The following is a 27,575-nucleotide window of genomic DNA, read 5'->3' as shown; positions in this document are numbered from 1 at the left end:
CAGTTTCCAAACGGTTATTTTATCAGATTGTTTAAACATTAAATTTATCCTTGTTTGCAATCCAAAATAGTTACCTGAAGTTTGCTGTTTACTTTTATTGTATGTTTCCTAAACTCTTTGGCACAATTTTCTGGGGGCGTTCAGACTGCCACCATACATGTCAAGAGAGAACTTTTCTTTTGTGCTGCCAATTCTGAGCATTTAAATTTTGGTTTGTTTGGGTTGTGGCTTTCTTTTGTTTTTTGTTTTTTTTGAAGTTTGCATTCTTTATTTGTAACAATTGTATTTTTATGTTTTTCTATATCCTCTAACTCCAGAGTTTTTTTTCTCCCCCCTCCCCCCACTTCTACATTCACAGTTGAACCATATTATTAGGAAAGGCGCCTTGATAAAAAGATCAGGATGGGAGCTCTGACCATTCGTCAGTGTTTTCCCTAGAAGTGGGGGGGGGAAGAAAAGAAAAGAAAAAACCCAAAACAAAACCTAAAGAGCGTCTTTCCTTTTTTTTCCTTACATCTCTTGTGCTGCATCAGTAGACAGAACTTCAGTTAGTTTTATGAAATGCAACGTCTAACCCCTTTTTTTCTGGGAAAAAGAAACTGCAATGACTTGAAGTTGAGAATGTGGATACCGCCTCACTCACACACACTCATTCTCAGGCTGGAAAGAATCCCTCACCCTCCTTTTAGCTGGCACGCATACAGTACCAGTACCGTGTGGCAAAGGTACACCAAAGGTGGGCTTGAGACCCAGGCTCCCATCTTTCTCATCAGTAGCAAAGGCCAAGCTGCCTTTTACAACAAAGCACCACAGCTGAACCCAGTCCCTCCTCCTCTCCCAAACTAGTCAATCCACTCGGCACTGGCCAAGAGACAGAAAAGCTAGTTCTGGCCTCTCCTGGGAAGAGAGAGCTTTCTTTTTTTTTTTTTAAGCAAGTAAATCCACCGTTTTCTCTTTTCCAAGATGGCCGACGTTATGGTTTTTCTACGAAGTCAGTGCTTACTTAGCTCACTAACAGCGCTGCTGTTGGCGGCTGCAGCTGCTGCTGTGGCAGGATTTTCAATGTGGTGTGTTTTCAAGCCTCACTCACTCATCCTCTCATTCCCAAACATTCAGCATCCGTGCACACTCCTCACTTCCGGGTTTTTCAAAAGATTGGAGATTTCCAGTGGGGGTCTCAGGTTATCATCCCATTGGTAACAGATCTAAAAACAGATGGAAAAAAGGTCAGTCTTTGAGATTCCGTATAGCCAGTAGAGCCAAACATTTCTCTGACTCCTAGAATTAAGCGCTCACAGGCTTGAACATCATTTGTCAACTTTCCAAGGACTGATTATTTTTCTTCTTTTTCTATGTGCCATCCACCTACTTTCATTAGTACCCAGAGAGGGTGGGAGGCAAACTAAAAAGATAAAACCCAAAACAGCCAATTTTACTGAGATCTATGGTATAAGATAATTGAGTATGAGAGGAAAACAAAACTACATTTCAAAGCAGAGGTCAAACAACTCTGACCTTGGGTATCTTCCGTACAGAAAAGCAATGTCTAAAAGCACTGCAGTGGGAGTTCCTGTTGTGGCACAACTGGATCTGTGGCATCTATGGAGCACTGGGACCTAATTCTATCCCTGGCCTGGCACGATGGGTTTCAGGATCTGGTGTTGCCCCAGTTGTGGTATACATCACAAATCTGATCCCTGGCCCAGGAACTCCATATGCTTGGGTGGCCAAAAAAGAAAAAAAATTAATAAAAGCACTGCAGTAAAGAAAGAACATGAGGATGGAAATAGAGGGTAGAAAGAAAATTATGGGAAAATACCCCTATCAGTTACTTCATTAAGGGTCCAAAATTATTTGGGGATTTCAGTGAATTCTAATTACTTAAGTTCTGTTCTTCACCACCACAAGGAACCAAATATTTGGCTCAAAGACTGGCTGCCTGACCTTCCACTAGTACAAGGCTGATGAACAAAGGCCTGGCTCAGAGGCACTTAACATAGGGAAGAGTACAAAACAAAACACCGAAGAAGAAAAAAAAAAAAAAAAGGCCCTTGTCAGAATTGTCTGAAAAAATGCACCACCCACCTGCCTGCCCAAGAAAGTGGAAGAAAGGGACAAGCTCTTACCAAGCTTGGTTCTTCAGTTTCCTCAGTTCTTTTGTTGCCCAGGTAGCAAGGGTTTTTGCTTTGTTAGTCTTCGATCTCCGTCCTTCAGTTAACAGTTCATGGATCATTGGCCTAGCTTCTACTAATTTCAGTACATCCTTCCCAAATGCTGTACACAAGTCCCTGGACAAGATAAACACACCTGAAAGTGAGCTCCCGGCCCTATACCAAGATCATGAAGATTGTATTTTTTGGTCCCCCGCCCCCCTTTCTGGCTGCACCTGCAGCATATGGAAGTCCTGAGCCAGGGATTGATTCCAAGCCTCATCTGTGCCCTACACCACAGCTGCAGCAAGAGCAGATCCTTAATCTGCTACTCCAGGCTACGGATCGAACCAGCAATGCCAGGGACAAGCTGGATCATTAACCCACTGTGCCGCAGTGGGAACTCCCCTAAGATCATGTTTCGAACCTTCCAAACCAGTTCTAAGCCAGCTCTAGGATTTTGAGTATTCAACTTTTTAAAGCTGTAAGAAATTTTAAAGATAAATGAGTCTAACACTTGTCCTCAATGGAGGAACAAAAATGAAGTCTAATAAGTAGAATGACTTAGCCAAGGTGCCACAGCTAATTTACGGTAAAATCAGAACTAGAATTCAGATCTTGGAGTTCCCGTCGTGGCTCAGTGGTCAACGAATCCGACTAGGAACCATGAGGTTGCAGGTTCAATCCCTGGCCTTGCTCAGTGGGTTAAGGATCCGGTGTTGTCATGAGCCGTGGTGTAGGTTGCAGACGTGGCTCGGATCCTGCGTTGCTGTGGCTGTGGTGTAGGCCGGCGGCTACAGCTTTGATTAGACCCCTAGCCTGGGAACCTCCATATGCTGCAGGAGTGGCCCTAGAAAAGGCAAAAAGCCAAAAAAAAAAAAAAAAAAAAAATCCAGATCTTTGAGCTCCTCAAAACCAATGTTCTTCCAACGATGCCTCAGAAACCCTCAGTAGAGGAGGCTACACAGAGGCAAGTTGTTGATCAACACCAGAACATGGGATGGACACAGATCAGATGCTGCCTCTCTCTGAGAGCTAATTTCATAGTTTGGTGGGGAGAAATTAGAAATGTGGGGGGCCTGGAATGAGATTAGAGCTAAAGTCTAGAAGGAATAATCATCTGAGAACTCAAAACAGGACATCATGGAAGTTCCAGCGTGGCGCAGCAGGTTAAGGATTTGGCGCTGCTGCAGCTGTGCCACAGGTTACAACTGCCGCTCAGGAACTTCCACATGCTGCAGGTGTGGTCAAACAAACAAACACACACACACCCCGCGACAGCATGGGTTCTACTAAAGAAAGAAATCTCCTCTATGCCAATAAAGTGGGCAATTACCATCCAGGCCACTCAAAATTCTTTACTACATGTCTTCTCATTTTGCATGAGGAGTTCTATTCAGCTATTGGAAGCAGAGTATGACCTACCCTATGAGTCCGGCAGCACAAGCTATTACTCCATCTGTATGATCCTCATCTCCAGCAATGTGGTCAATGAAAGACAGAATAAATTCTACTCTAGGTTGTACCAGCATCACATCCGCTATAAAAGAAAGAGAAGGTGTGATGAAGTTGTGCCACATTTGGCAAGACTCCACCCTGTTTCATAATTTCTAAATACTCTGCCTCCATCAGGCAGGTTTTAGGCTGAACTAGTTGCTTCTGATTACACCAAATTATTCTTCCTCAGATCAAGAAGTCCTTCTTCAAGGTAACAGAAGAGGCCGATATTCCTCTTCTCACAAACAGATGTACTATAGAAGGAACAAATGGAACCTTTGCTCTAAGCCTGTAATATCAAAGGGGTGAAGTACCAATATTTTTTTCCCAATCAGGAGCAGAACCATCAGGTGGTAGAGGAAACCTGACTCCCAATCCTTCAACTCAGACGTGCCTGGGGGGGGGCAAGAAGGTGGGCATGGTGGCACACGCGTCAGTAACTCCCCACTTAGGGTTGGTACGGGCACAACCAGCACCATCAACCTTGAATGCTCAAGAAATGTGAGACAAGGTAGCTGAGGAAGCAGGAAGCAGAAATAATAAAGTGTTTACCCCCCATCCCCCAAAGCTCCTCCCTTCATTAGGGAACTGTTCCTCCTTCTTGCCTTGTTTTAAGCAGTAAGTGCTAGTTTGCAAGTAAGCTACACAGTGACACACACGGCTCATCTAGCTAAGGGCACACTGGACCAAGTCAACTGGGTTGTATACTCAACGGTGTACGTTCTCCTGGTCTCCCTTTAAGCCCTGGACGATTCCAGTATAGGCTTCCAAGCAGCCTTCCCTTAGCTCATTCAGATAATCCACCATGTCATAGTCTGACTGTAAGAGAAAAAGAACAGAATTCCTATCACATCGATTGCCTTTAGTTGTACGTTTGCCAAAAGGGCTGCTCCTCTAGTCAGGGCTGGACTTAAAGATAGTGTTAAGCTTACCTTGTCCACCTGCGCTTGGGAGGCCTGCTGAAGAGTATTCAATACGACTTCTAGGTATTTTTTAAATTCCCCACCAATAGCAAGGGCAATATCACCAAATACTGACAGAATCTGTGGCTTCACAGACCTGTGGACGTTTTCATTCTGACAAGGGGGGGAAAAGCAGTTTAAAAAAAGTCAAAGTTAGCTCTGTCCAAAGGATAGAAAAGTGTTTTAAATAATAAGCAACTACTAATATGCTGGGTATATACACCTTAAGAACATACACAAAAATTAGTAGTGGTTATCTCTACATAGAGGGATTAGGTATTTATTTTCCTTTGTGCTTTACTTGCTGTCCCCCCCCACCCCCGCCACCAAGTTCCATGCATTCCTTTAATTAACTTTACAAACTGAGGTGGAATCATCTTGTGAAAATGAACAGTTCCCTTCAAAAGCCCACAGCCAACATTCTGGAACATACATATATATATATATATATATACATAGCTCCCTGTCACACATACATGACCACCTTTCCGACCAATGATTTCTTCCAATACTGGTAAACTAGGTTGTGCGTATAGACACTCACCCCCAAGTTCTCTAGTAGGAGTTGCATCACCTCATCACAGAAAGGTAAGATGTTGGATTGCAGGGCGCGGCATAAGTCTCCCACTAAGCCCACAGCCGCCAAACAGACCTGCAAAGAATCAAGAAAATGATCTCTCCAACAGAAAAGGCTGCCTGCAGGGCTAAGGCCTGATTTTTACCTAGCTGTTGGTCCCTTATCACCTGAACCTAGAGTCAAAAAGAAAAGACCCTTCTTCTCTGCGATTAGTTCATTTTTAACAACCAACATGGCCGGAAGAAAGCCAGGACCATCTAAAATATCATTAAGAAAGGACATTCCTATCCACCAGGGATGGTGGTGGCAGAAGCGAGTTGTTTACTGAAAACAAAACAAAAACCCCTTCTTAGGATGCTACTCTGGTGCATCTGATATCCTGTTCTCACTAACTACGTCTAGCTCAGACATACTCGGGAAAAGAGTCATTCAACCCTTGGGCTATCACATAGGGAATCATGACCAGGAATCACATGGGATTCTGACTTTCGTACTACAATGACTACTAGGTACAAATGAGATATAAATGTATTATTTGAAAGCACAGCCTACCTGGTACTCAGCATAATTTTTCAATCCAATGCCCAGGAAGGGTTTAAAGGCCTCCATGTACTTCAAGAATTCACCACCCAACACTGCAAAGAAACAAACTATTAGCACCACCGGATGTCATGGAAGTGAGCAAAAATACCACCTTACTTCTCCCAAAATGTATGCACTCCGGCCAACAGGCTGGGTAGAGTGTGAGTTAGTTACTGACTCTATCACAAGGAGTGATGACGTCACAGGCTGCCTCGGGCAAGCCAAATGATTAACTGCAGAAGGGCCTAACTCTTGCCCCCTGGAGATAACGTCACATCTCCGGAATAGGACCTTACTGACAGAAACTACCAAGTGGTATGTATGGTTCTCAAGGAATGTCAAGGTTAATTCTGAATTGGCTGAGTTACTGCCTCTCATCCACCTCTTCATCTGATTACAACATGTCCTCTCTGAAAGCCAGCTTTAAAACAGGGTCTCTAAGGCAATTCTATCAAGGACTCACTTAACAAGCCAGTCAAGAAAAGCTGTCTGGGCTTCATATCCAAATCAGCCACTCTAGGAACCAAAGTCAACTTCTGTGCCCTGCCAGGGGTGATCACGTGTTGCCAGACCAGTGGGACAAAAGCTCTTTATGCCAGAAATGGGTCTGGTCCTCCTAAGGCACCTGATAGGCCACCACTGAAGAACCATTCCAAGCGTCTGAAGTGCTCTTTAATACGTTTTCAATTGGCCTTTCAAGGAGTCTTACGTCAGATATGGCTTCCCCACAGCAATTGTGCATAAACATGTAACAAGCAGAAAATCAATTAATTCCTAGAACTCACTCAATGTTTCATTCCATTTCATATCAGGTACCATGATGTGTCAACCTGAATCCAAAGCATTACAACCCACACCAGAAGGTACCAAGTGCCAGGAAAGAAAATAGAAACCATTGCTTCCTCCATCCTTTACAGGAGCCAAACCTCAACAAAGCAAGCAGACTTCAGGGGGAAAAGGAACCTGAAGAACAAGAGATAGATGTTCCCCCATCAAAGGGTTGCCAATCTCTTCCCCATTCACTTCAAGGAGAGTGGCAAGGAAATTTATACACAAACTTACACTTCCATTTAACCCAACTCTGAACTGACTCAATACCCCAATAAATAAGAAGATAGGACTAAGCATTCTGCAGTCAAAATTCTTTATGGCCATCCTCTTTCTTTCAAAAGACATCCCGATCTGGCTCACTGACCTTCCACCAGTGTGCTAACTGCCATTAGGGCATCCTCTTGCACGCCCCCAGACCCAGCTGTGCTCTGGAACATCCTTAACAGGGAGGCCATGACCACATCTGAGATCTGCAAAGCGTCTTGATGTTGCACTTTCCGGAGAACATTCTGTAAAATGAATGAGAGTTCAGAATCTGTTGATTTCAAACCCTCCAATCAAAAAATCAATCAAGCCCCTAGAATACTGTGGGGTGCTTTTGGCCTATGTGTGTGGGGGTGAGAAGGTATTTTTATACTAATATGTTTTTTCTCTTTCTGGCCATGCCCACGGTATGCAGACCAGGCCAGGGGTTAAACCCTTGCCACAGCAGTGATAATGCTAGATCCTTAACCCACTAAGCCACTAGGGAACTCCTTTTGACAGTGCAAATCATTTGCGACAAAACATACATTTAAATATTTCACCTATTTCCCAATTCAGAACAAACACCAGATGATCTTCCATGGCGCAGAAAGTCATCCTCTCTGGAACTCATTTACATCTGACAAACCTGGTAGTAGCCTCCATATTCTAGTCATATTAGAACGGCAGTTAAACTATTTCAGCCTTTTTTTTTGCTTTTTAGGGCCATATCCGTGGCATATGGAGGCTCCCAGGCTAGGGGTCTAATTGGAGCTACAGCTGCCGGCCTACACCACAGCCATGACAGATTGGAGCCACATCTGCGAGCTATACCACAGCTCATAGCAACGTCGGATCTTTAACCCACTGGGCAAGGCCAGGGACCGAACCTGCAACCTCATGGTTCCTAATTGGATTCTTTCCACCGTACCACAAAGGGAACTCCTAAACTACTTCAGCTTTAAAGAAAGACATATGGAGTTCCTTTGTGGTTCAGCAGGTTAAGTATCTGGCACTGTTACTGCAGTGGCTCAGGTCACTGCTATGGCGCAGGTTCAGTCCTTGGCCCAGGAATTTCTGCATGCCACAGGTGAAGCCAATGGCAGGGAGGGGGAGGACCTATCATATTAGTGTTCTTGCTCATAAAACTAAACAGCACAGCAACCCTTCCTATATATAGCCTAACCCATTTACAGATGACAGCCAAGAGGCGATCTTGATAGGGAGTTTCCTGATGGCCTAGCAGTTAAGGGATCTGGCATTGTCACTTCTGAGGCTTGGGTTCCATCCATGGTATGAGAACTTGGGCACAGCCAAAAAAAAAGAAAAAGAAAAGAGACAGTATTTTTTTTTTTTTTTTTTTTCCTGGTCTTTTAGGGCCACACCAGTGGCATATAGAGGTTCCCAGGCTAGGGGTCCATTTGGAACTGTAGCCACCAGCCTAGGCCATAGCCACAGATCCGAGCCGCTTGTCTGTGACCTACACCACAGCTCATGGCAACACCGGATCCTTAACCCACTGAGTGAGGCCAGGGATTGAACCCGTGTCCTCACGTTTCGTAGTCGGGTTTGCTAACTGCTGAGCCACGATGGGAACTCCAGAAGACACAGTCTTGATAAACTGAAGCCAATATAACAAATCTCCCTTCTGAGACCATTTATTTCAACTCATGTTACTGGATCATTCCTTTACTTTGTCTGATGAATAAGGAAAGACTTCTTTTAACAGTCATGTTTTTAAGAATTAAGTTTGGAGCTAAAAAAAGAGAAAGGGATAAGATGATCTAGTCAGCATCACTCAATCCTAAAATCCAGTACCTACCTAAGTGCTAGGCAAGGTTTTTCTGTTCTTGGGGGAAAATCGGAATAGCTCCTCAGCCACACCATGACTCTAGTCATAAGTAACATTAGTTTAATCTTCCTAGTTTCTCCTCAGAAAAAGTCTACTGTGAATACCAAGTACTATAAATAATTATAATAAAGTTTCCAACAGCAATGGTTTCAAAAGATGATGATAAAAATACAACACTATATTTTTAGCTGAGCGAACCACAGCTGGGAACCAGATCTGACTGGGCTACACTTGGACAAGCCAATGAAAACCGAAAAGCCAAAGCTGCCAAAACAGAATAGCTGCTGCACAACTGGGAGAACCATCACAATGGAGTAATTTCCTTCTCTCCATTGTGCAAAAGACAAACCGCACTTTTATGGACAGACAAGAAAGGAAAATGTGAAATTACTCTCCTAATCAATCAGACTAAAGTCTTTTGAGAAAAGCTTCTGATCATCATGCAGGCCACCATCTTCAGAGTTCTCTGTACATAAACCTGTCATCCCGAGATGCGATTCTCTTCCCTGGAGCTGTACGTGATAAGGCACCATCATACCTGAAGAGTTGCGCAGAGTAAAGACTGAAGGTCGTTGAACTGAATCCTATCCGATGTGCTCTGGATATGTGACTACAACAGAAAGATCATGTGTTAAATAAACACCTTCTCAAAGGGCTCTAAGCTCCCTCAAAGCTTACATTTTTATTCGGTTTGACAGGACCATTAAATAATCGTTACTGGTGCTGATGTAGGAAAGGAAATATCACATGTATAATAAACTGTATCAAGCAATACAGTTTAAAGTTGCAACATATTTTGTGTAAGTCTTATCTTCTCTCCTTCTGAGAACATATACACTTAGACATTAAAAGACGAGAATAGCCTTAAAAATAAAGCTATCTATTAAGTACTGCACCCTTCCTACCAGGAACTAGGAAGCCTGCAGGCTCACCTCCATCTGGAGCACCTGCTGTAGTCGTTCCATAATGACCAGAGTTGTCTTTTGAACTGCAGGGTAACAATCCTTGGCACTGTTTTTCACAATTTCCATTAGAGATTCATATGCAGAACTCCTCAGGTTGTTTTGGTGTCCATCCGGTCTGTAAGGGACACACAGCAAAAAAAAAAAAAACAAAAAAAACAAGACAAAACAAAAAAACCCTTAAAGCCTTCACTGAGAAAGGACAGAGAAGTTGTTATAATGTAGACATGGTCTCACTGAGAATAACTCAGAAACTGATATGGTTGCAGACCTGTTCTGAGTTTGGCTAACACAATAAATACAGCCAGGAACCAAGTTTTCAACCTGTCAATGACTATGTTCTTTATGTTTCCAGACTCCATTAAACTTTAGAATGGCCCTTTTGGAAGGGGCTAAAATGATGGGGGGCGTTTTTTAAAAATGCTGAAGAGGCGTTCCAGTAGTGGCTCAGCAGTAACGAATTCGACTAGCATCCATGAGGATGCGGCTTCAACCCCTGGCCTCACTCAGTGGATTAAGGATCTGGCGTTGCTGTGAGCTATGGTGTAGGTAGCAGGTGCGGCTTGGATCTAGTGCTGCTGTGGCTGTGGCTCCGATTTGACCCCTAGCCTGGGAACCTCCATATGCCATGGTGCGGCCCTAAAAAAGACACCCCCCACCCCACCCCCGTCACCACCACCAAAAAAAGCTGAAGAATGCATGTGGGCAATTGAAGAGGCTGCATGAATAGCTGTGAAAAAACGAATTTTCTTCATTCATCTGTGAGAAATGCCTTTATATAAAATCTTGAATAGCGAAGTAGAAATGAACTAGTTGAGCATGGAAGAATTTATACCCAGCCTTCTTCCTCATGGTTTCTTTTGAGCATGGCTTTAATTGACTCAATTTCTCCTGTTGCAATGTTCTATGATTAAGTTAGACAGCCCCCCCAGAGGACAAAAGGAGTTGGATACAAAGATACCACTCATTTCTGTGTAGTATCAGTTACCTGTCTGTGGTCTCCAAGAGTTTCTGCACTATGAGTTCAAAAGAAGAAGATAAGCAATATGTAGCTGGTTCTTCCTGATCATCAGCTACATCTGCAGCTTCATAAGCAGCTTCAGCCAGGCTGGAGAAAGCCTTAAACCCAGACAGAGTTAATGTTAATTAGTCTTGAAAAGAACTGCACTCCAGGATTACCTCATTTTCCCTTAAGACACCTTGGGCAGTGCTCCCTTCCAACCGATCTAAGAATAAACCAATGGCAGTGAATCTTTAACTCTTCCTGTTAAGGTCATCTCAAGACAACTTAACATCTACAGGTATCTCCAAAATTAAATAAACCTGTGTGTGTGTTTATACATACTTCATTTCCTCTGCTCAATAATCTGCCCACATCTCTCTGAAGAACAGAGTATTTTCACCTACCACAAGTGCCTGTCACTTCTCTTGCCATTCACAGAAAGCTTTCTACACCCCCGACCCCTTCCTCATCTCAACTTCCTCCCCCACACCCCCAAAGGTCCCTAATGAACTACCTTCAGCCTATACTGACTCAGCACTTGGGCCGCCTACCTTCCCTCTTGCCCCCTTCTCAGCAATGGTATTTTTTGTAGCCAGCAACTCTCTACCTCAATCAAAATTTCTTATCCCCAAGCAACTGAAGGGGAAAAAAACCAAGTCCAGATAATTTTCCCACTGGGTTGGCATGACTGTTCTAAATGGTCGGGGAATCAGTCACCATGAGTCAATAGCTCCCACTGGGTCATGCGGCTCACATCTACCCCAAATTTTAATTGAAAAAATTAGAAAGGACTTGCTATTTAGAAAAAGCCTCACTAGAGTTAGGCAGACCCATTTCTCTCCCACACCTCCTACTTCCTTGCCAATGGCTCAGCCAAGCTCCTTATTTCAGTAGGAAGAAAAGCTCTCACCCAGCACACATTTGAAGCCACTCTGGGTTCTGCACTGAGGCCCTCAATCAGACACTGCAGCAGGGGCGTCAAGTAGACATCATTGATGGCAGCTTCAGGGAGCAGTTCACAGATTCTGCCCACAGTCCATGCAGTTGTATCTCGAACAACTACACTGGGGTCTTTCATTAATTCTATTAAGGTGGGCATAGCCTGAAAATACAACAGTTAATAGCAAAGCAACACAATGCTTCAAGTTCAGGTTGACTGACTCCTCAAAAGAGGAAATACTGACGGTTGGGTTTTAATTCCAAGCATCAGGATGGTTTTGTTATAACACATGCTTATCAAATATTGAACTTAATAAAAGTAACTGTTAACATGAAAAAGTCCCCCTCTCTTTACCAAATCCCAGTACAGAATTTTATTAAGAGTTTGATATGAATACCATCAGCAATCGTTACTCAATTACTGAGGCAGAGATCCCAGGATGCAACTGTGAGGGCACGTGGCTGCTCCTGAAAGGTTATCTCTACACGAGCTAAACTTCACTGAGGCACTCTTGTGTCACTTATAATGGCCTAATAATTATAACATTTTCATACGGTTTTTCATTACACATAAATGTCATTCTGTCCTGAAGACAGAATAATCACATTATTAAAAACTATGGGAAAATGCTCATGACATAGCATTTGGTGAAAAACAAACAAGTTGTAAGACTTCGTACAGTTAAGATCTCTTCTCTGTTGCACATACATGCCCAAAGGAAAAAAACCTTCAAGGATTAAAAACCAAGAGTTAACTTGACAATTGGGATTAAAGGTAACTTTTTGTTTTTGGCATTTTTCAAGTCATATGATTTTTGTAATTTAAAAAAAGTTACGAAATATATTTTACGCTTCATTGACAGAAAATAGTTATCTAGAAGTAACCTTTGTGGATGACCATTTATAGCTTTTATTTTTATTATTATTATTTTTTTTGTCTTTCTGCCATTTCTTGGGCCACTCCCATGGCATACAGAGGTTCCCAGGCTAGGAGTCGAATTGGAGCTATAGCCACTGGCCTACACCACAGCCACAGCAACATGGGATCTGAGCCAAGTCTGCAACCTACACCACAGCTCACGGCAACAGCAACGCTGGATCCTTAACCCACTGAGCAAGGCCTCGACCCTGCAACCTCATGGTTCCTAGTTGGATTAACCACTGCGCCACAACGGGAACTCCAGCTTTGTTATTAAAATGAAGGCAAATCTTCAAGTGAAAAAGTCTCAATAAAGAGTAAATATCCCGATTTCCACCCCTGCTCCCTCAGCCTCACCTGTATAACTAGTGGTTTGAGCTGATTGGGCTCTGGTCCTTCCAAGATAGAGCCGAAAGCCATCACTGCTGCATCCCGGTACCGCCAATCAGGGTTCTTGATGTGTTCTTTGATGAACGGGAGGACGTGAGGGACAATGTCATCCTCACAGCAGGTGGCCAGGAGCATGAGGCACACCCCTGCGGCTTTGCAGGGGTTCCAGTCATCGTCATCATCGTTTTCGTCCTGGTAAAAGGATGCAGCACTAGTTAGGTTTTTCCACAGAACCACCTGAACTCAAAAAGTCCTCTGACTACTCCCAAATACTTCCATTTAAGCTTAGGGGATGTAAATAAAATGTGAAACCTTCATATCTCGAATCTCTTCCACAAAGATTCATCACAGTACAGCCTTTGTTAAACATGATGCACACAGAGGGAAGATCCTTCTTAGTACTACACAATGAGATGAACAAACTCCAACTACATGAGATAGGGATGAATCGCAAACAGTCAAAAAAGCAGAACAAAAGAGTACATGCTTTATGATTCTAGTTACAGAAAAGTCACAATCGGTCAAAATTAATTTGGAGTTAAAGGTGAAGGAGGAGTTAATGACCAGGAAGAACACAAGGTGGGGGGAGCTTCCAGTGTGCTCATCATTATTACATTTCAATACGAAGTTAAACAAGGGCAAGGGAGATCTGATCCCATTCAGACTAGAATTCAAGGTCTACCTTTCTTTTTCTATTCTTATTACACCTCAGAGTAATTTAAGGCAGGCTGCCCATGCAGTTTCAGAAAATTATATACCTAAGGAATGATTTGTTCCCAAATGAGACAAGCATTACAAAAATATAAAAAAGCAAAAATACTAATGTCAAAAGATACAAACTAGCAACTGTAGAACTGAAAGATGAGATGAAAATTTAAGGGAGCACTCAGTCTATTTCAAAGTAAATCTATCTCTATTTATCTTTTGAGATTGCTATATTAAAAGTCATGTACTTCCCTAGAAGCAAATTACATTCCTGTGTACAAAGAAATTTTGCAGTGCTCAAAGTTACAGCAGTGTTTCCTCAGAGAGCTGCCAGCCCTTTGGTAATATTTCACATGCACCAGAAGAAATGAGGTGACAGAAAGAATCTTTCCAAACACCACATCAAGAAAACCTGTGATGTGTAAAGTCAAAAGGGAACAATGGTGCCCAAGATACACTTCTTATAAAATAATTTCTATATTGACTCATTAAACTCACACCTTGAAGTTCCTGGTATGGCTCACTAGTGGTAAGGAACCTAGTATCCATGAGGACACAGTTTGAACCTTGGCTCCACTCAGTAGATTAAAAATCTGGTGTTGCCATGAGCTGAGGTGTAGGCTGGCAGCTGCAGCTCAGACTGGACCCCTAGCCTGGGAACTTCATGTGCCAAGGGTGTGGCCCTAAAACAAACAAACAAACAAACCAAAAAACCCACATTTTCATGAGGTCATATTACTTTTTTTTGTTGCAAACTACTCAGAGCATAGATGATCTTACAGCTCAGCTCAACTCTTCCTGAGTCATCTATAACAGAACATCTACTAGTTCAAGAGTTGCTGAGCTCCTTCATGGCATGTGCTCCAAAGCAAACCAACCCTTAAGATTTCATAGCTTACCTGCTAGATCTGGAAGGAAACTCACCTGTTTAGTTAGTGTCTGTGTGAGGATTGGAACCAGGTACTGCAGTGCTCCCTTGGCATAAAACTTGCTGGTGTGCTCAGGGGGTCGTCCTTGTTCTGCTGCCTGAGGAAAAACATAAAGCAAATTCTGGAAGGCAGCAAACAAGCTGTGATACTCAAGGCATACAGTGAAAGCGGCCCACAGGTCTGTATAGAAGCAAACAGTAACATGCGCTGTGATCTTTGGAGGCACTCATTTCTTGGCTACTTTAATGAGATTCTTTTAGGCTATATGTATAATATACCTTAAAGGACCAAGGCAACCTTAAGAATTTCGCTCTTTTTTCACTAAGTGAGACCTTTGGATGAAGCGATGTACTAAGTTTGTTACATAAGAACACCAAAATTAAGACTTTTTTTTTTGAGGGACATAAAGACAGTCAAGGTTGGAAACAAAGCTTGAATTCAAAACCGCAAATGCAGAACAAACCCCTTTCTCCTTAATCTTAGTTTTTTTCACCAGTTAGCAAACTATCAATTATACATCAAATGCTTGCCATCACTAGGACTCCCGAAAGCAAACAATTAAAGCAACATGTCACCTCATTAAACTGTGACTGCCTGCTGCCCCCTTGTGTTCACAGTACTAATATTTACAACAAATCCTGACTGACTGGTAAAAATGGAGGGGGCCTTGTCTTGCAGAAAAATCAAAATCCCTACAAATGGAGATATCTTCTAAGCCCAGTCAGAATAACAGTTCTCACTACACGGACTCTCCTAGGCTCACCTCCGAAGCTTCAATGGCCAAATCCATTTCCTCATCACAGACATTGGACCAGAACTCTATCCCTTGTAGGGCCACTTCATCGATGTCACTTTTCATTGCTTCAATTGTGATCTTAAGAGAGAAAACACAACACCCCAGGTCCCAAATAAGTGCCAGTTCAAGTTCGGCCCCTCTTCTAACCACACACATTCAAGTTTCAAAAATGTAGATTTATGAAAGCTAGGTCCGAAAAGAAAAGAACAGGAAGCAGGAGTTCCGCTGTGACTCAGCAGTAACCAACCCGACTAGTATCCATGTCATGGATGCCAGTAAGACCCCTGGCCTCACTCTGTGGGTTAAGTAACCAGCGCACACTGCTGTGAGCTGTGGCATAGGTCACAGACATGGCCTGGATCTTGCACTGCTGTGGCTGTGGTCAGCAGCTACAGCTCCAATTGGACACCTAGCCAGGGAACTTCCATATGCTGCACATTCAGCCCTAAAAAGCTTAAAAAAAAAAAAAAAAAAAAAGAAAGCAACAAATTTTTTTTGGCTGGACCTATGGCATGTGGATGTTCCAGGGCCAGGGATCGAACCTGAGTCACCACAGATATTTCTTGCCAAGACATACAGCAACTCCTACATACATTTTTCTTCTTTTTTTTGTTTTTTGTTTTTTGTTTTGTTTTGTTTTTGTCTTTTTGCCATTTCTAGGGCCGCTTCTTTGGCATATGGAGGTTCCCAGGCTAGGGGTCCAATCGGAGCTGTAGCCACCGGCCTACGCCAGAGCCACAACAATGCAGGATCCGAGCCTGTCTTTGACCTACACCATAGCTCATGGTAACGCTGGATCCTCAACCCACTGAGCAAGGCCAGGGATCGAACCCGCAACCTCATGGTTCCTAGTCGGATTTGTTAACCACTGAGCCACGACGAGAACTCCAATCTTCTTCTTTTTAATCTGTACAAAGGTGGCATAAGTTTTCTTGGCACATTGCTGATGAACTTAAATCTAATACTCAGAGTCAAGGAATTTCCTTTATTTCACAATACTAAATAAAAAAAATCACAGAATTTGACAAAACAGCAACTAAGAATAATGGGCTTTTGGAGTTCTCATTGTGGCTTAGCAGTTACAAACCCAACTAGTATCCACAAGAATGCGGGTTCAATCCCTGGCCTTGCTCAGTGGGTTAAGGATCCAGCGTTGCCATGAGCTGTGGTGTAGGTCACAGACCCAGCTTGGATCTGGCATTGCTGTGGTTGTGGCAAAGCCTGGCAGCTACAGTGCCAATTCAACCCCTCTTGGGAACTTCGACATGCTGTAGGTTTGGCCCTAAAAAAAGCAAAAAAAAAAAAAAAAAAAAAAAACACAAAAAAACAAAAAACCAACCAAACAAACAAACAAAAAAAACGGCTTCTGCAATTAGCTACATGTTCAAGTACATAAAGAAACACCTACTGCAGACAAAACATTGTAATCAACTATAACAGTAAGAAAATTACTTAAAAAAAGAGAAATACTTACTGCGAAAAGAGCAGGACCCATATATGTTTCCATGTACTGATAATACAAGGACATTATCTTCACCAGATTCTGTAAGGCAGCCACTCGTACCTTTTACAAACAGATTAAACAGTTTACTATTCAGATTAATAACAACCCAATCTTACAAGGCTAAGTAACTACTTCACTCAAACAGGTAAATCACCTATAGGGTCAATCAGAGTGTGTTTGGATAATATTATTATCATCCCCCAAGACAATCTCCTTCTTCATTTTTTTCACTGTCCCTCTTTACTTTTTCCTTTCCTTCTTTCCTACTTCAGAGTTGCCTGTGGAACCCCTGGCAGGACTAAACTAACACCATCAGGCTGGAAGTTACTTCCACCTGCTTCAAAGGTCAAAGTTCAAGTTACCACAATAGCAAAGCTGCTTCAAGGGCTACAATAGAAACAGTCACTTGAACAACCTACAACAATTAAGCAGCAAGGCTGATCAAAAGCCATTTCTCCCTTAAACCTTTCTTAAGAGGATGGCGACTTTCAGCATGTTAACATTAGAAGGACTATTTCCTATTTCCCCCTTTTCTCCAATACATTGAAAAACAATTCTTACTAATAACAGTCTTAGTCAAAGCTTATTTCTAAAGTCCCCCGATTCCAACATTTCAAACCACTTTCTAGATAGAGTTAGCATTTCCTAGGAAAGATAAAAGACAAAACAGATTTTTCATATGATTTCACATATGACCTTACCCTTGTATCTGGACACTGTGTGGCTTCACAGACCACCTGCATAATAAAGTGCCTTTCAGACTGCAGGAAGAATAAAAATAAAAGAATTAAAAGAGTATAAACCATTAAAAGAGGGACTGGACTGTCCCTCCAAGGAAGACCTCTTACTCCCTTAGGGACCCACACAGCCCTGGACCAATCAAACAGGTTTTCCTGGATACAGTATTGGCATTATGAAGGCTATATAGAGTTTGCCCTACAGAGGAACCTATCTACAAAACAGAAACAGACTCACAGACATAGAGAATACACTTGTGGTTGCCAAGGGGGAGGGGGGAGGAAGTGGGATGGACCGGGAGTTCGGGGTTAATAGACATAAACTATCACATCTAGAATGGGTAAGTAATGAGGTCCTACTGCATACTGTTGTGAGCCACACGGAAAGTTCGAGGTCCTGGTGTATAACATAGGGAACTATATCCAGTCTTGGGATAGAACATGATGTAAGATAATACAAGAAAAGGAATGTATATGTATGTATGACTGGGTCAATTTGCTGTACGGCAGAAACTGGCACAAAACTATAAATCAACTATACATTAATTAAAAAAAAAAAGGTTTCACAGAGTTCCCGTCATGGCTCGGTGGTTAACGAATCTGACTAGAAACCATGAGTTTGGGGGTTCGATCCCTAGCCTCAATCAGTGGCTTAAGGATCCAGTGCTACCGTGAGCCGTGGTGTAGGTCACAGACGTAGCTTGGACCCCACATTGCTGTGGCTGTGGCGTAGGCCGGCGGCTACAGCTCAGATTAGACCCCTAGCCTGAGAACCTCCATGTGCCGAGAGTGCAGCTCTAGAAAGGTCAAAAAAAAAAAAAAGAAAGAAAGAAAGGAAAAAAGGTTTCCCAGAGTTTCCGTCTTGGCTCAGTGGTTAATGAACCTGATTAGCATCCATGAGGACTTGGGTTTGATCCCTGGCTTCGCTCAGTGGGTAAGGATCTGGCGTTGCTGTGAGTGGTGGTGTCGGTCAGACATGGCTCAGATCACATGCTACTGTGGTTGTGGCACAGGCCAGCAGCTACAGCTCCGACTGGACCCCTAGCCTGGGAACCTCCCTATGTCTTGGGCGCGGCCTTAAAAAAGAAGAAAGAGAAGAAAAAGGTTTCCCTCCCTGTCTACTATATGACCTGCCCTGTAAGGAGGTCCCTAATCTTTTAATCCCTCAAGTGACCTTCACTAACAAGACTTTAGGGAGGAAGTGGATAGGAAAATATAGGCCACGAGGTTTAAAGAAAGATGGTTAAAACAAAACAAACCCAGGAGTTCCCGTCGTGGCGCAGTGGTTAATGAATCCAACTAGGAACCATGAGGTTGCGGGTTCAATCCCTGCCCTTGCTCAGTGGGTTAACGATCCGGCGTTGCCATGAGCTGTGGTGTAGGTCGCAGACTCGGCTCGGATCCTGCGTTTCTGTGGCTCTGGCGCAGGCCGGCGGCTACAGCTCCGATTAGATCCCTAGCCTGGGAACCTCCATATGCCGCAGGAACGGCCCAAGAAATAGCAAAAAGACAAAAAAGACAAAAACAAACAAACAAACAAACAAACCCAGATCAAATGTGAAGACTATTTGCTACCATCCTAAGTCTTCTGAAATTTAAAAGGAAAAATCCTGCTTTCTAAGGAATTAGAATTACATTTGCTGTGGTTTCTTTGACTTCTCTACCATGTCCACTCTAAGGCCAAGAAACAGCAAAAAGCCCAAGTAATATCAACAAACATGCAAAAATACTTTCAGATCATATCATCCAGCAATTTCATTTCTGGATATATATCCGAAAGAACTGAAAAGAACTTCTCAAAGATGTATTTGTACACCCATATACATAGCAGCATTATTATGCAACAGCCAGAAGATGGAAGAAAGTCGCCCAAATGCCCATTGACAAATGAATGCAGCGGAATATTATTCAGCCTTAGAAAGGAAATTCTGGGAGTTCCTGTTGTGGCTCAGCGGTTAACGAATCCAACTAGGAACCATTAGGTTGTGGGTTCACTCCCTGGTCTTGCTCAGTGGGTGAAGGATCTGGTGTTGCCATGAGCTGTGGTGTAGGTTGCAGACGCGGCTCGGATCCCGCGTTGCTGTGGCTCTGGCGTAGGCTGGTGGCTACAGCTCCGCTTGGACCCCTAGCCTGGGAACCTCCATATGCCAAGGGAGCGGCCCAAGAAATGGCAAAAAGACAAATAAAATAAAATAAAAAGGAAATTCTGATGATACATGCTTTAACATGCATGAACCCAAGATATTATGCTAAGTAAAATCAGTCAGTCACAAAGAGACAAATAAATCAAACACTTTGAAATTCTGCTAATATAAATTGTCTAGAATAAACAAACTCAAAGAAATGGAAAGTAGAAAGGTGGTTGCCAGGGATTGGGAAGGGGAAATGAAAGGTTAATAACATAGTTTCAATTTTGCAAGATGAAAAAGTTCTAGAAATTGGCTGCGAAACAATGTGCACATACTGAACTGTACACTTAAAAAAATGGTAAACTTTATGTTATTATACATTTTACCACAACTAAAAGTTAAGGTGGGGAAATACCTTCAGGTAAAATAAACTTGTTTACACATTAATTTTCCAAAGCACCTTTCTAAGAGCGTATGAATCCATAATTAAAAAAAAAAACCCCAAAGCATACTCTCACTTTGGACTGCAAAAGGGAAAACCTAAGCCTAGAAACATTTTAGATCACATTATTCCCAAATGCCTGATGAAAAATGGCAAACACCTACTCCATGGCCATGTTTCACACAACAGGGAAACAAACGCTTCTAAATAATACGGCAGTTTCTAAATCATAAACTTAAACAAAAGAAAACTTTCATTTAACTCGCGTGCTTCATCCTCTGAACCTACACCTCTTATTCAAAAGACACTTACCTCTTTGTCAAAATTTGCTTTGGTGAACTCCAGTGAGTTCAGGAGTGCATTAGTAGCCGCGAGCTTCACATTATTACTAGGCTCTTCTTTCCTCATCCCCTGGATTATGGCAGTCAGAATCTCATTGGATTTATCCTGTAGCTGCTCTGGATCCTGAAACAAGCAAAGAAGTGCAGTGAATATAATAATTGAGCTCATGACTAATCAGCAGTCCTTTTAACTGTAAAATCTACTCCAGAGAGTATCATGAGACTTTCTCTGATCTTTTCCCACACATTTCCACTTAGGGACAAACCACCTGCAAAATATCCCAGGGCCCAGCAGTCCAAAATTGAACTGAAACAAGTTAAAAAAACTCATTAAGTTCATCTCTGACTTTCTCAGCATGACGACTCTGGGCATGAGGTAATGCTGGCTTCCCCTCCCCTTTTGTCTGTGCAAATGGAGATGGTAGTCTGGTGTTTTTTGTTTTTTTTTTTCCCCTCTCCAGACCATCTGGACCAACTAAAGTAAAGTTTCAGGACATGAGGACCAAGGATCAACACCTGGGCACATCTATGGAGTCCAAGTCCATGTCAAGTGCTGTGGACCTCTTTGCTGATATTCATATCTCTATCATCAAAATGGAGTGGTAACCTCAGCAGCAGCAACAGTCCTAGGAGGGCTGCATTTAACATTCTGTGTTGTGGCTCAACCAACTATAGCAAAAGCTTGCAAATGTTTCAGTAAAACAGTAACTGAAAAAGTAACACAACATCCATGGTACACTGAGGACCTTCAGAAAGGGATCAGGTCAAGGATGCTCTAAGATAGGAGGAAATATTTATGCCTCTCCAAACAGGGATTTCCATTTTGAGTTTGTGACCCAAGTCTCTGCTTTAGGGCATGATTAGCAATGTAAGGATAGGCTAACTGTCCAAATACAGAAGTCTAAATTAACAAATAAAGCAGTTCTACTCTTAAAACACTGCAATAGCTTGGTTTTTTTGTTCATGATGATAAAGCATAATCCTAACACCACGCATGTTACAACTAGAGGGAATCAGAAGCAGATAAGTTAGACACAGCACTTACTATATCTTGGCAAATGTAACCAATAGCTTCCAATGTCGACTCTTTCATGTGTTCTGTGCTGTTGGGATTCGTGACATTGGCCACCAGCTGAGGAATGAGTTCTGGCCACTGGTTCACTGGGATCTCTGCACAAGCAATACCTGCCACACACTGTGAGGCAGAACTAGGCCGGTAAGTTTCTGTGCCCAAAGTCTGCAAAACCTGTGCATGGACACACACAAAAAGACAAAAGATGTCAACTGTTCCTTACTGGAACACATTTTGCCTACCGGCACACCTCTTACATCAGCCTGATTTTTCTATAGTCAAGTAGGAAAAGGCATACATAGTATAGGCTTACTGTCAGGAAAAGTGCCAGCCTCAGTACCAACAGCAGCACAATCTGTGCTGCCCCAGAGGCTAGAAAATGAAACCAACCACCCCCTTATTTCCAAATGGAATTCTCCAAAGCCAGACACCTCACCTCTATGGTCAACACAAGGCAGAAGAGTAGTAAAGGCACAGGTACAGATAAAGAATGAAGCCACAACTGACCCAAGGTTAATCATTACCATGATCAGCTAATTCAGTCAATGAACTCACTAAGAATCACTCAAAAGGCAAACAGTTAACTGTTCCTGGCATGAACACTGGACAAAGAGTAGCTGCCAGATTTTCAGGCCAGCTCTGCTGACTGGGTCAGGTCACTGAGTATCCTGCTTTGTAGCTAATAATGATGGACTCCCCATCTTTCCCCCTTATAGGGTACATCATCATCCCTGCCCATGCTCACTCCCAACAGCCCTACCCAGTAACAGTTCTGATGGATTCTAAATGAAGGTTTTGCTCTCTTAGGGGGACCGAAGCTAGACCAGACTTTAACAAAAACTCTAAGTCAGGAGTTCCCGTCATGGCTCAGAGGAAACAAATCTGACTAGTATCCATGAGGACACAGGTTTGATCCCTGGCCTTGTTTAGTGGGTTAAGGATCGAGTGCTGCCGTGAGCTGTGGCAGGCTGCCGACATGGCTCGGATCTGGTGTTGGTGTGGCTGTGGGGTAGGCCAGGGGCTATAGCTCCAATTCGACCCGTCGCCTGGGAACTTCCATGTGCCTCGGGTGTGGCCCTTTAAAAAAGCACAAAAAAGCAAAAAACAAAAACAAACAAAAAAAACCCCACTGTATGTCAGAGACACCTGGAGGTGGGGAAGAGGCAGGAAAGAGATGAACTGCACAAAAAGGGGCTGAATAAGTATTAATTCAGGTCTAAATGAGAAGTCCAGGGTGCCTTCATTCTCTATTGCACCATCTCCTAACGGATATGGGACACATACTGAATCCCATTCTATCTTTATCTTTTCTCCCTTTTTTGTTTTTGGCTGTACCTGCAACACGTGGAAGTTCCCAGGCCAAGGAGCGAACCTGAACCTCCACAGAAACCTGAGCCACTGCAGTCAGATCCTTAACCCACTGTGCAACAGTGGGAACTCCTCTCCTTTGAATTGCTTCTAGAAGACCCTTAATTAATATTACTTAAGGTGATTTAGAGACTACAAGTATTTAACTCCCGAGTACTGAAAGTTTTTTTTAAACTAGAAGTGGTGCTGATGATATAATTATCAGAAATAAGAGGAATAAGAAATTGGCTCTCAATTGTGTCTAAGACCTAGATTTCAAAAAAGAAATAACCACCAGCAGTAAGAATGTATTACCAGATGTGCTATGAAAGGGGAAAAAACCCCAGGATAATTGCTATTTTTTTCGTGCACGAAAGCTCAAGAACACCTATACAAATTCCTACTCAAAATAAAAATTTTGGGCGTTAAAACTGATGTGATGTGCCCCATCCCCCAAAAGTCAATTACAGCTCCCATCATGCCTTCTCTCATTTACTATTGTGTAATCTGAGGAAAATGAGAAATCGAATGGGCACAATAAGCATCAAGAGTTCCAGTGACTGATGTGAATAAACTTCATTTATATCAAATTACTGAGGGGAGGATTAAAATGTTATTACATAAGTAGACCCAATGTGGATAGAAATAGCTCTACATATTTCAAATAAGATTCAAAATAAGTTGGCTTTTGTAACCTAGTTTTCTGTCATGAGTCTCTCCATGCAAGACTGGAGAGGGAAGGAGGTACAGAATTAGAAAGAGAAGTTACCGCCGTAAGGGGCACTAATTTACCTACTGCTGATACCCAGAAGCAGGAAATAGCAAATATGATGTGCAGAAGCATGACCAGCTCAAGTACACATGCAGGAATCCCCCGACTGGTTTCCCCTCCAATACCAAGGACCAATTGATGACTGAGCAGGTGTCTGACTTACTACCCTCTGTGCACTATCCATGTAAGACAGGCCACTGAAGAACCAAAGTTTTCTTGTTTTTTTTAAAAAGCATTTGTCCATATATTCTGAATCCTTCTTTGTGCAGCAAGAATTCTGATTCAACAAGAAAGTCCCAAGAACTCTTTTTTTTTTTAAAGGACCACACCTGCAGCATATGGAAGTCCCCAGGCTAGGGGTCAAATTGGAGCTACAGCTGCTGATCAAATTGGAGCCAGAGCAACAGCAACGCCAGATCCGAGTGGCATCTTCGACCTATATCGCATCTTATGGCAATGCCGGATCCTTAACCCACCGAGCAAGGCCAGGGATGGAACCTTCCTGCACCCTCATGGATACTAATCGGGTTCTTACCCTGCTGAGCCACAGCAGGAACTCCCACAAGAACTCCATAATGCAGAAGAACAAGGGGCATTCAAATTTCCTCCAAAAACAAAAACAAAAAAAACCCAAAACAACAAAACAAAACCACTGCACACAAAAACCATCGGCTCACTCTTTAAACACTTTGACAAAAAGCTAAACGTTTCTCATACTTTGCTAAGTAGATAAAAGCATGATTAGTGTCAATCCTATTTCACAAACTCTTCAGGCTTAAAAGGCCCAAGAGAGACCATGCACGTCCCCTTCTGATTCCACACTGTGGAGTCACGGAACGATGAGAATTACCCACAGCAGCAGTTCAACAAGAGCTAGGTACTAGTTATAGTTAACTAAGGAAGAATCACTTGGGAAAAGACAGTTCGAGAAAGAAGACAAATCAAATCTTCAAGTTAAGTTTAGATTGCAGACATCTATTACAGTCAGTTCTATCCCACGTAAATGAAAAAAAGAACTGACCTTCTCTAGCATGACCAAAAGGAGATGAAAGTTACTTACATAATTCTTGACTTCCCGTCGAGCATTAGCATCAATAGCAAGCCACCTCTGCTGATACTGTGCCTTGATATCTGGATCTTTCGACGTCAAAGAGTTCTTGATTTGTAGACCAGCTGCAACTCTGGCAACCTGACTGTTTCCTGGATTTGCCAGCACTCTGGACAGTTCCACAAGGAAAGTGGGCTGTTATGAGAAGACGTGAAAGAAGACTGTCTCTTAGGAATTTCACCGATGGAAGAAAGCATCGAAACAATGGGGAAAACCTCAAGTTTTTAAGGACACATTATAATGTCTCATAAAATGTCAAAATATCTACTTCAAGACTCCTATAAAAATGTTACTTAGTACATAGGGACGTCATCCTCCTTCTCACACAGATTCAGCATTAAACACGGAGTTACAGGTTCTCCTATTAACATCATTCTGAGTGCCAAATCTTCACATTAAATTCCACAGAATTAAAGCAAGTTGGCAATCTGGTGGTCAGAAGACTCTTCTATGTATCTAGAACAGTACTTGGTACTCCGTAAATTATTTTTGTTACATAAATATGTTATAACAGAGTAGAAAAAATTGTTTTAGATTAAAAACATCTTAACCCAAAAAGAATGATACTCAGGGGGGCTTGGGATCTCATGGAAGCAGGTAATCTTATCGAAGAGAGAAAAGTACTTCAAAACTTTAAAACACAGGCTTAGGAGGCTAGCTGTCTCTATTTTATAGTGTCTCAGCAAGAGACTAATAATGAAAAAAAAATTACAAGGAAAATGTGCTAACAAATATTTAGAAATAGGGAGCAACTGAGAAAATAAAAATGTCAAGGAAAATAATTTTATGTTTACTAGTCAACAGTTAAAACACTAAAGGTTACTATTCGTTTTGGTTCTCAGTTGTTCACCAAACACAGTGGATTCTTGAAAATAATAGTCAATCTTTCGTACTGCACAGGCCCCCAAAACTACTATTTTTGTTTAAAATGTTTAACACACATTCTTCTTCCCCACAAAAAGCTCTCTCCAATGGAAAAGCTAACAGGAAAAACCAAAAGCAGATAGTTTCTTACCACTAACAAGTTCTGCAGTTACAGCGGAAGATAATTCTTAAGTTTTATTAATTAGGTACCACTAAAGAATGTTAAGAATGATGGGAATAAGATAAAATGCTAGGAATAAGATGAAAGCCGTCTTACTTTAGCAAAAGCAGAAACAGGAATACACATTAAACGGAAATATGGGTCTATGCTAGTAGATAAAAATCTTTTCTATGGAAAGCTAAGTATAAAAAGGTTGATGGTAAAAACCAGAACGTGTAAGGGGGAAAAAAAAATCCAAGACAATTCAAAGGCAGTTTGTAGAAAATAAAAAAACGCCTTGTCACTTTTTTTTTTTGGCTTGCCTAGATAACACAAAAGAACACATTTGGTTACAGTGTTATTTAGATCTATTACCTATTACCTTTAAGAGACGTATTATCCACCGTTCTCTTTGCTCCCCACCCCCCAACAGGAGGAGGGAATCCAAGGAGAAATATTACTGGCACATAGGCTGTTTCAGTCAATCCATCTCTCGATTTTATACAGAGGTCCAGTCTCTAGTGGACTTAACACTCATTTTTTTTCTGTACCCCCTAAATTTGAAACCATGAAAAACGAGGAACTTTCCTCTATGATTTCCTCTGGAAACAGGCCCGATCTCAAGGATAAGCCTCAGCCTGTTATCTGGGTGCAGATGAAGTCTCTATTGATCGGGGCCGGGGGAAAAAATTCCCCTGGAGAGGAATAACCCGTCAAGAAAGGGAAAAACATTGCCGGAATGGGTAAAAAGGGATTTGGGTGCAGGCCTGGCCAGGAGCACAGACCAAGGGAGAAGGGAATGGGTAGGGCTCTGGGAAGTAGGTGGAGAGAATCATAGGGGTCACAGGACAGGAAGGAGGAGGAGGCCGGGGTCCGAACTGGACGGGCAGCGGGGCTCGGAGCTTCCACATGGCCCCTAGGCCCGGCTCCCCCACCCCCACCCTTGCTGAACACGCAGCGCCGCGCAACCTAACTTCCCTTCCCTCGCTCTTTCTCCCTCCTGCTGCACCGCCGCCCTCAGGCCGCGCGGCGATTGGGCGGCAGTCACCCCGGCGCGCCGCGCCATTGGCCAGGTGCCGGGGCCCGGGGCGGGACACACCCACCGGCTTCCCGACAGAGGGGTTAGGTTGGACCGGGGGAGGGGGAGGGGGACGGGATGGGGCGGGGTGGGTTCCCGAGGCCTGGGCCTCCAGGAGGGCGGGAAGGCCCGCACGCAGGGGATGGGGAGACGGGCGGGATGGGGGACGGCGGGGTGGCACGCACCAGGTTCTCCACGGCCGCACGCTCCAGGAACTTCTGCGCCGCTTCCAGTTCCAGCCGATCTGGGGGGAAGGAAAGTGGGAAAAGGGACAGGTCAGAGGGGCCAGGGCTTCCCCTCCCCCCACCCAATCACCTCAGCCCGACCCCCGGCCCCCGCGTCCTACCGGGAGACACGGTCTTCTCGAGGATGGTGATCAGCTCCATGGCGGAGGTGGTGGCGGCGACTCCTCTTAAGACTGCTGTCCGGCCTCTCGGGCGGCGGCTCCAACTGGGGATGGGGGTTGGGGGTCGGGTGGGAAGGGAGGGTGGGGTGGGGGGCGGGGGTCACCACAATCCCATTCACTGGCTCCCTCTTGGTAGTCGCTCCAGCTCCCTTTCCTTCCTCCTTTCCTTCCTTCCTCCCTCCTAATTTGCTGCTGGCGGCGGCAGCAGCTGCTCCTCTGGCGGCGGGGGAGGGACCCCGGGGGCAGCTTTGAGCGCGGCTGGTGCTCGGGTGGCGGAG

The 27,575-nt window shown here is 43.3% G+C and overlaps 1 protein-coding gene across 1 annotated transcript; it reads right to left on the bottom strand.

Annotated features, from left to right (window-relative positions):
- KPNB1 (karyopherin subunit beta 1) lies at positions 1–27,575 on the bottom strand. The gene is made up of 22 exons (XM_003131528.7): positions 27,238–27,575; positions 27,077–27,135; positions 24,742–24,924; positions 21,536–21,736; positions 20,462–20,614; positions 17,543–17,602; positions 16,812–16,901; positions 15,305–15,415; positions 14,537–14,638; positions 12,875–13,099; positions 11,570–11,761; positions 10,645–10,775; positions 9,627–9,774; positions 9,233–9,304; positions 6,964–7,108; positions 5,739–5,821; positions 5,154–5,261; positions 4,580–4,723; positions 4,361–4,466; positions 3,576–3,690; positions 2,127–2,288; positions 1–1,205 (listed from the first exon to the last, which is right to left on the bottom strand). Coding segments are annotated over exons 1-22 (2,631 nt in total). The 5' UTR covers positions 27,278–27,575; the 3' UTR covers positions 1–1,204.

This window comes from Sus scrofa, chromosome 12 (genome assembly GCF_054392235.1).
Source record: "Sus scrofa isolate SSC_HxYL_T2T_F1_AM1 chromosome 12, Sscrofa_HxYL_maternal_Yorkshire_Landrace_v2.0, whole genome shotgun sequence".
Lineage (NCBI taxonomy): Eukaryota > Metazoa > Chordata > Mammalia > Artiodactyla > Suidae > Sus > Sus scrofa.
Note: the sequence above shows the minus strand (reverse complement) of the source record. Positions and strands in the feature narration are given on the sequence as shown.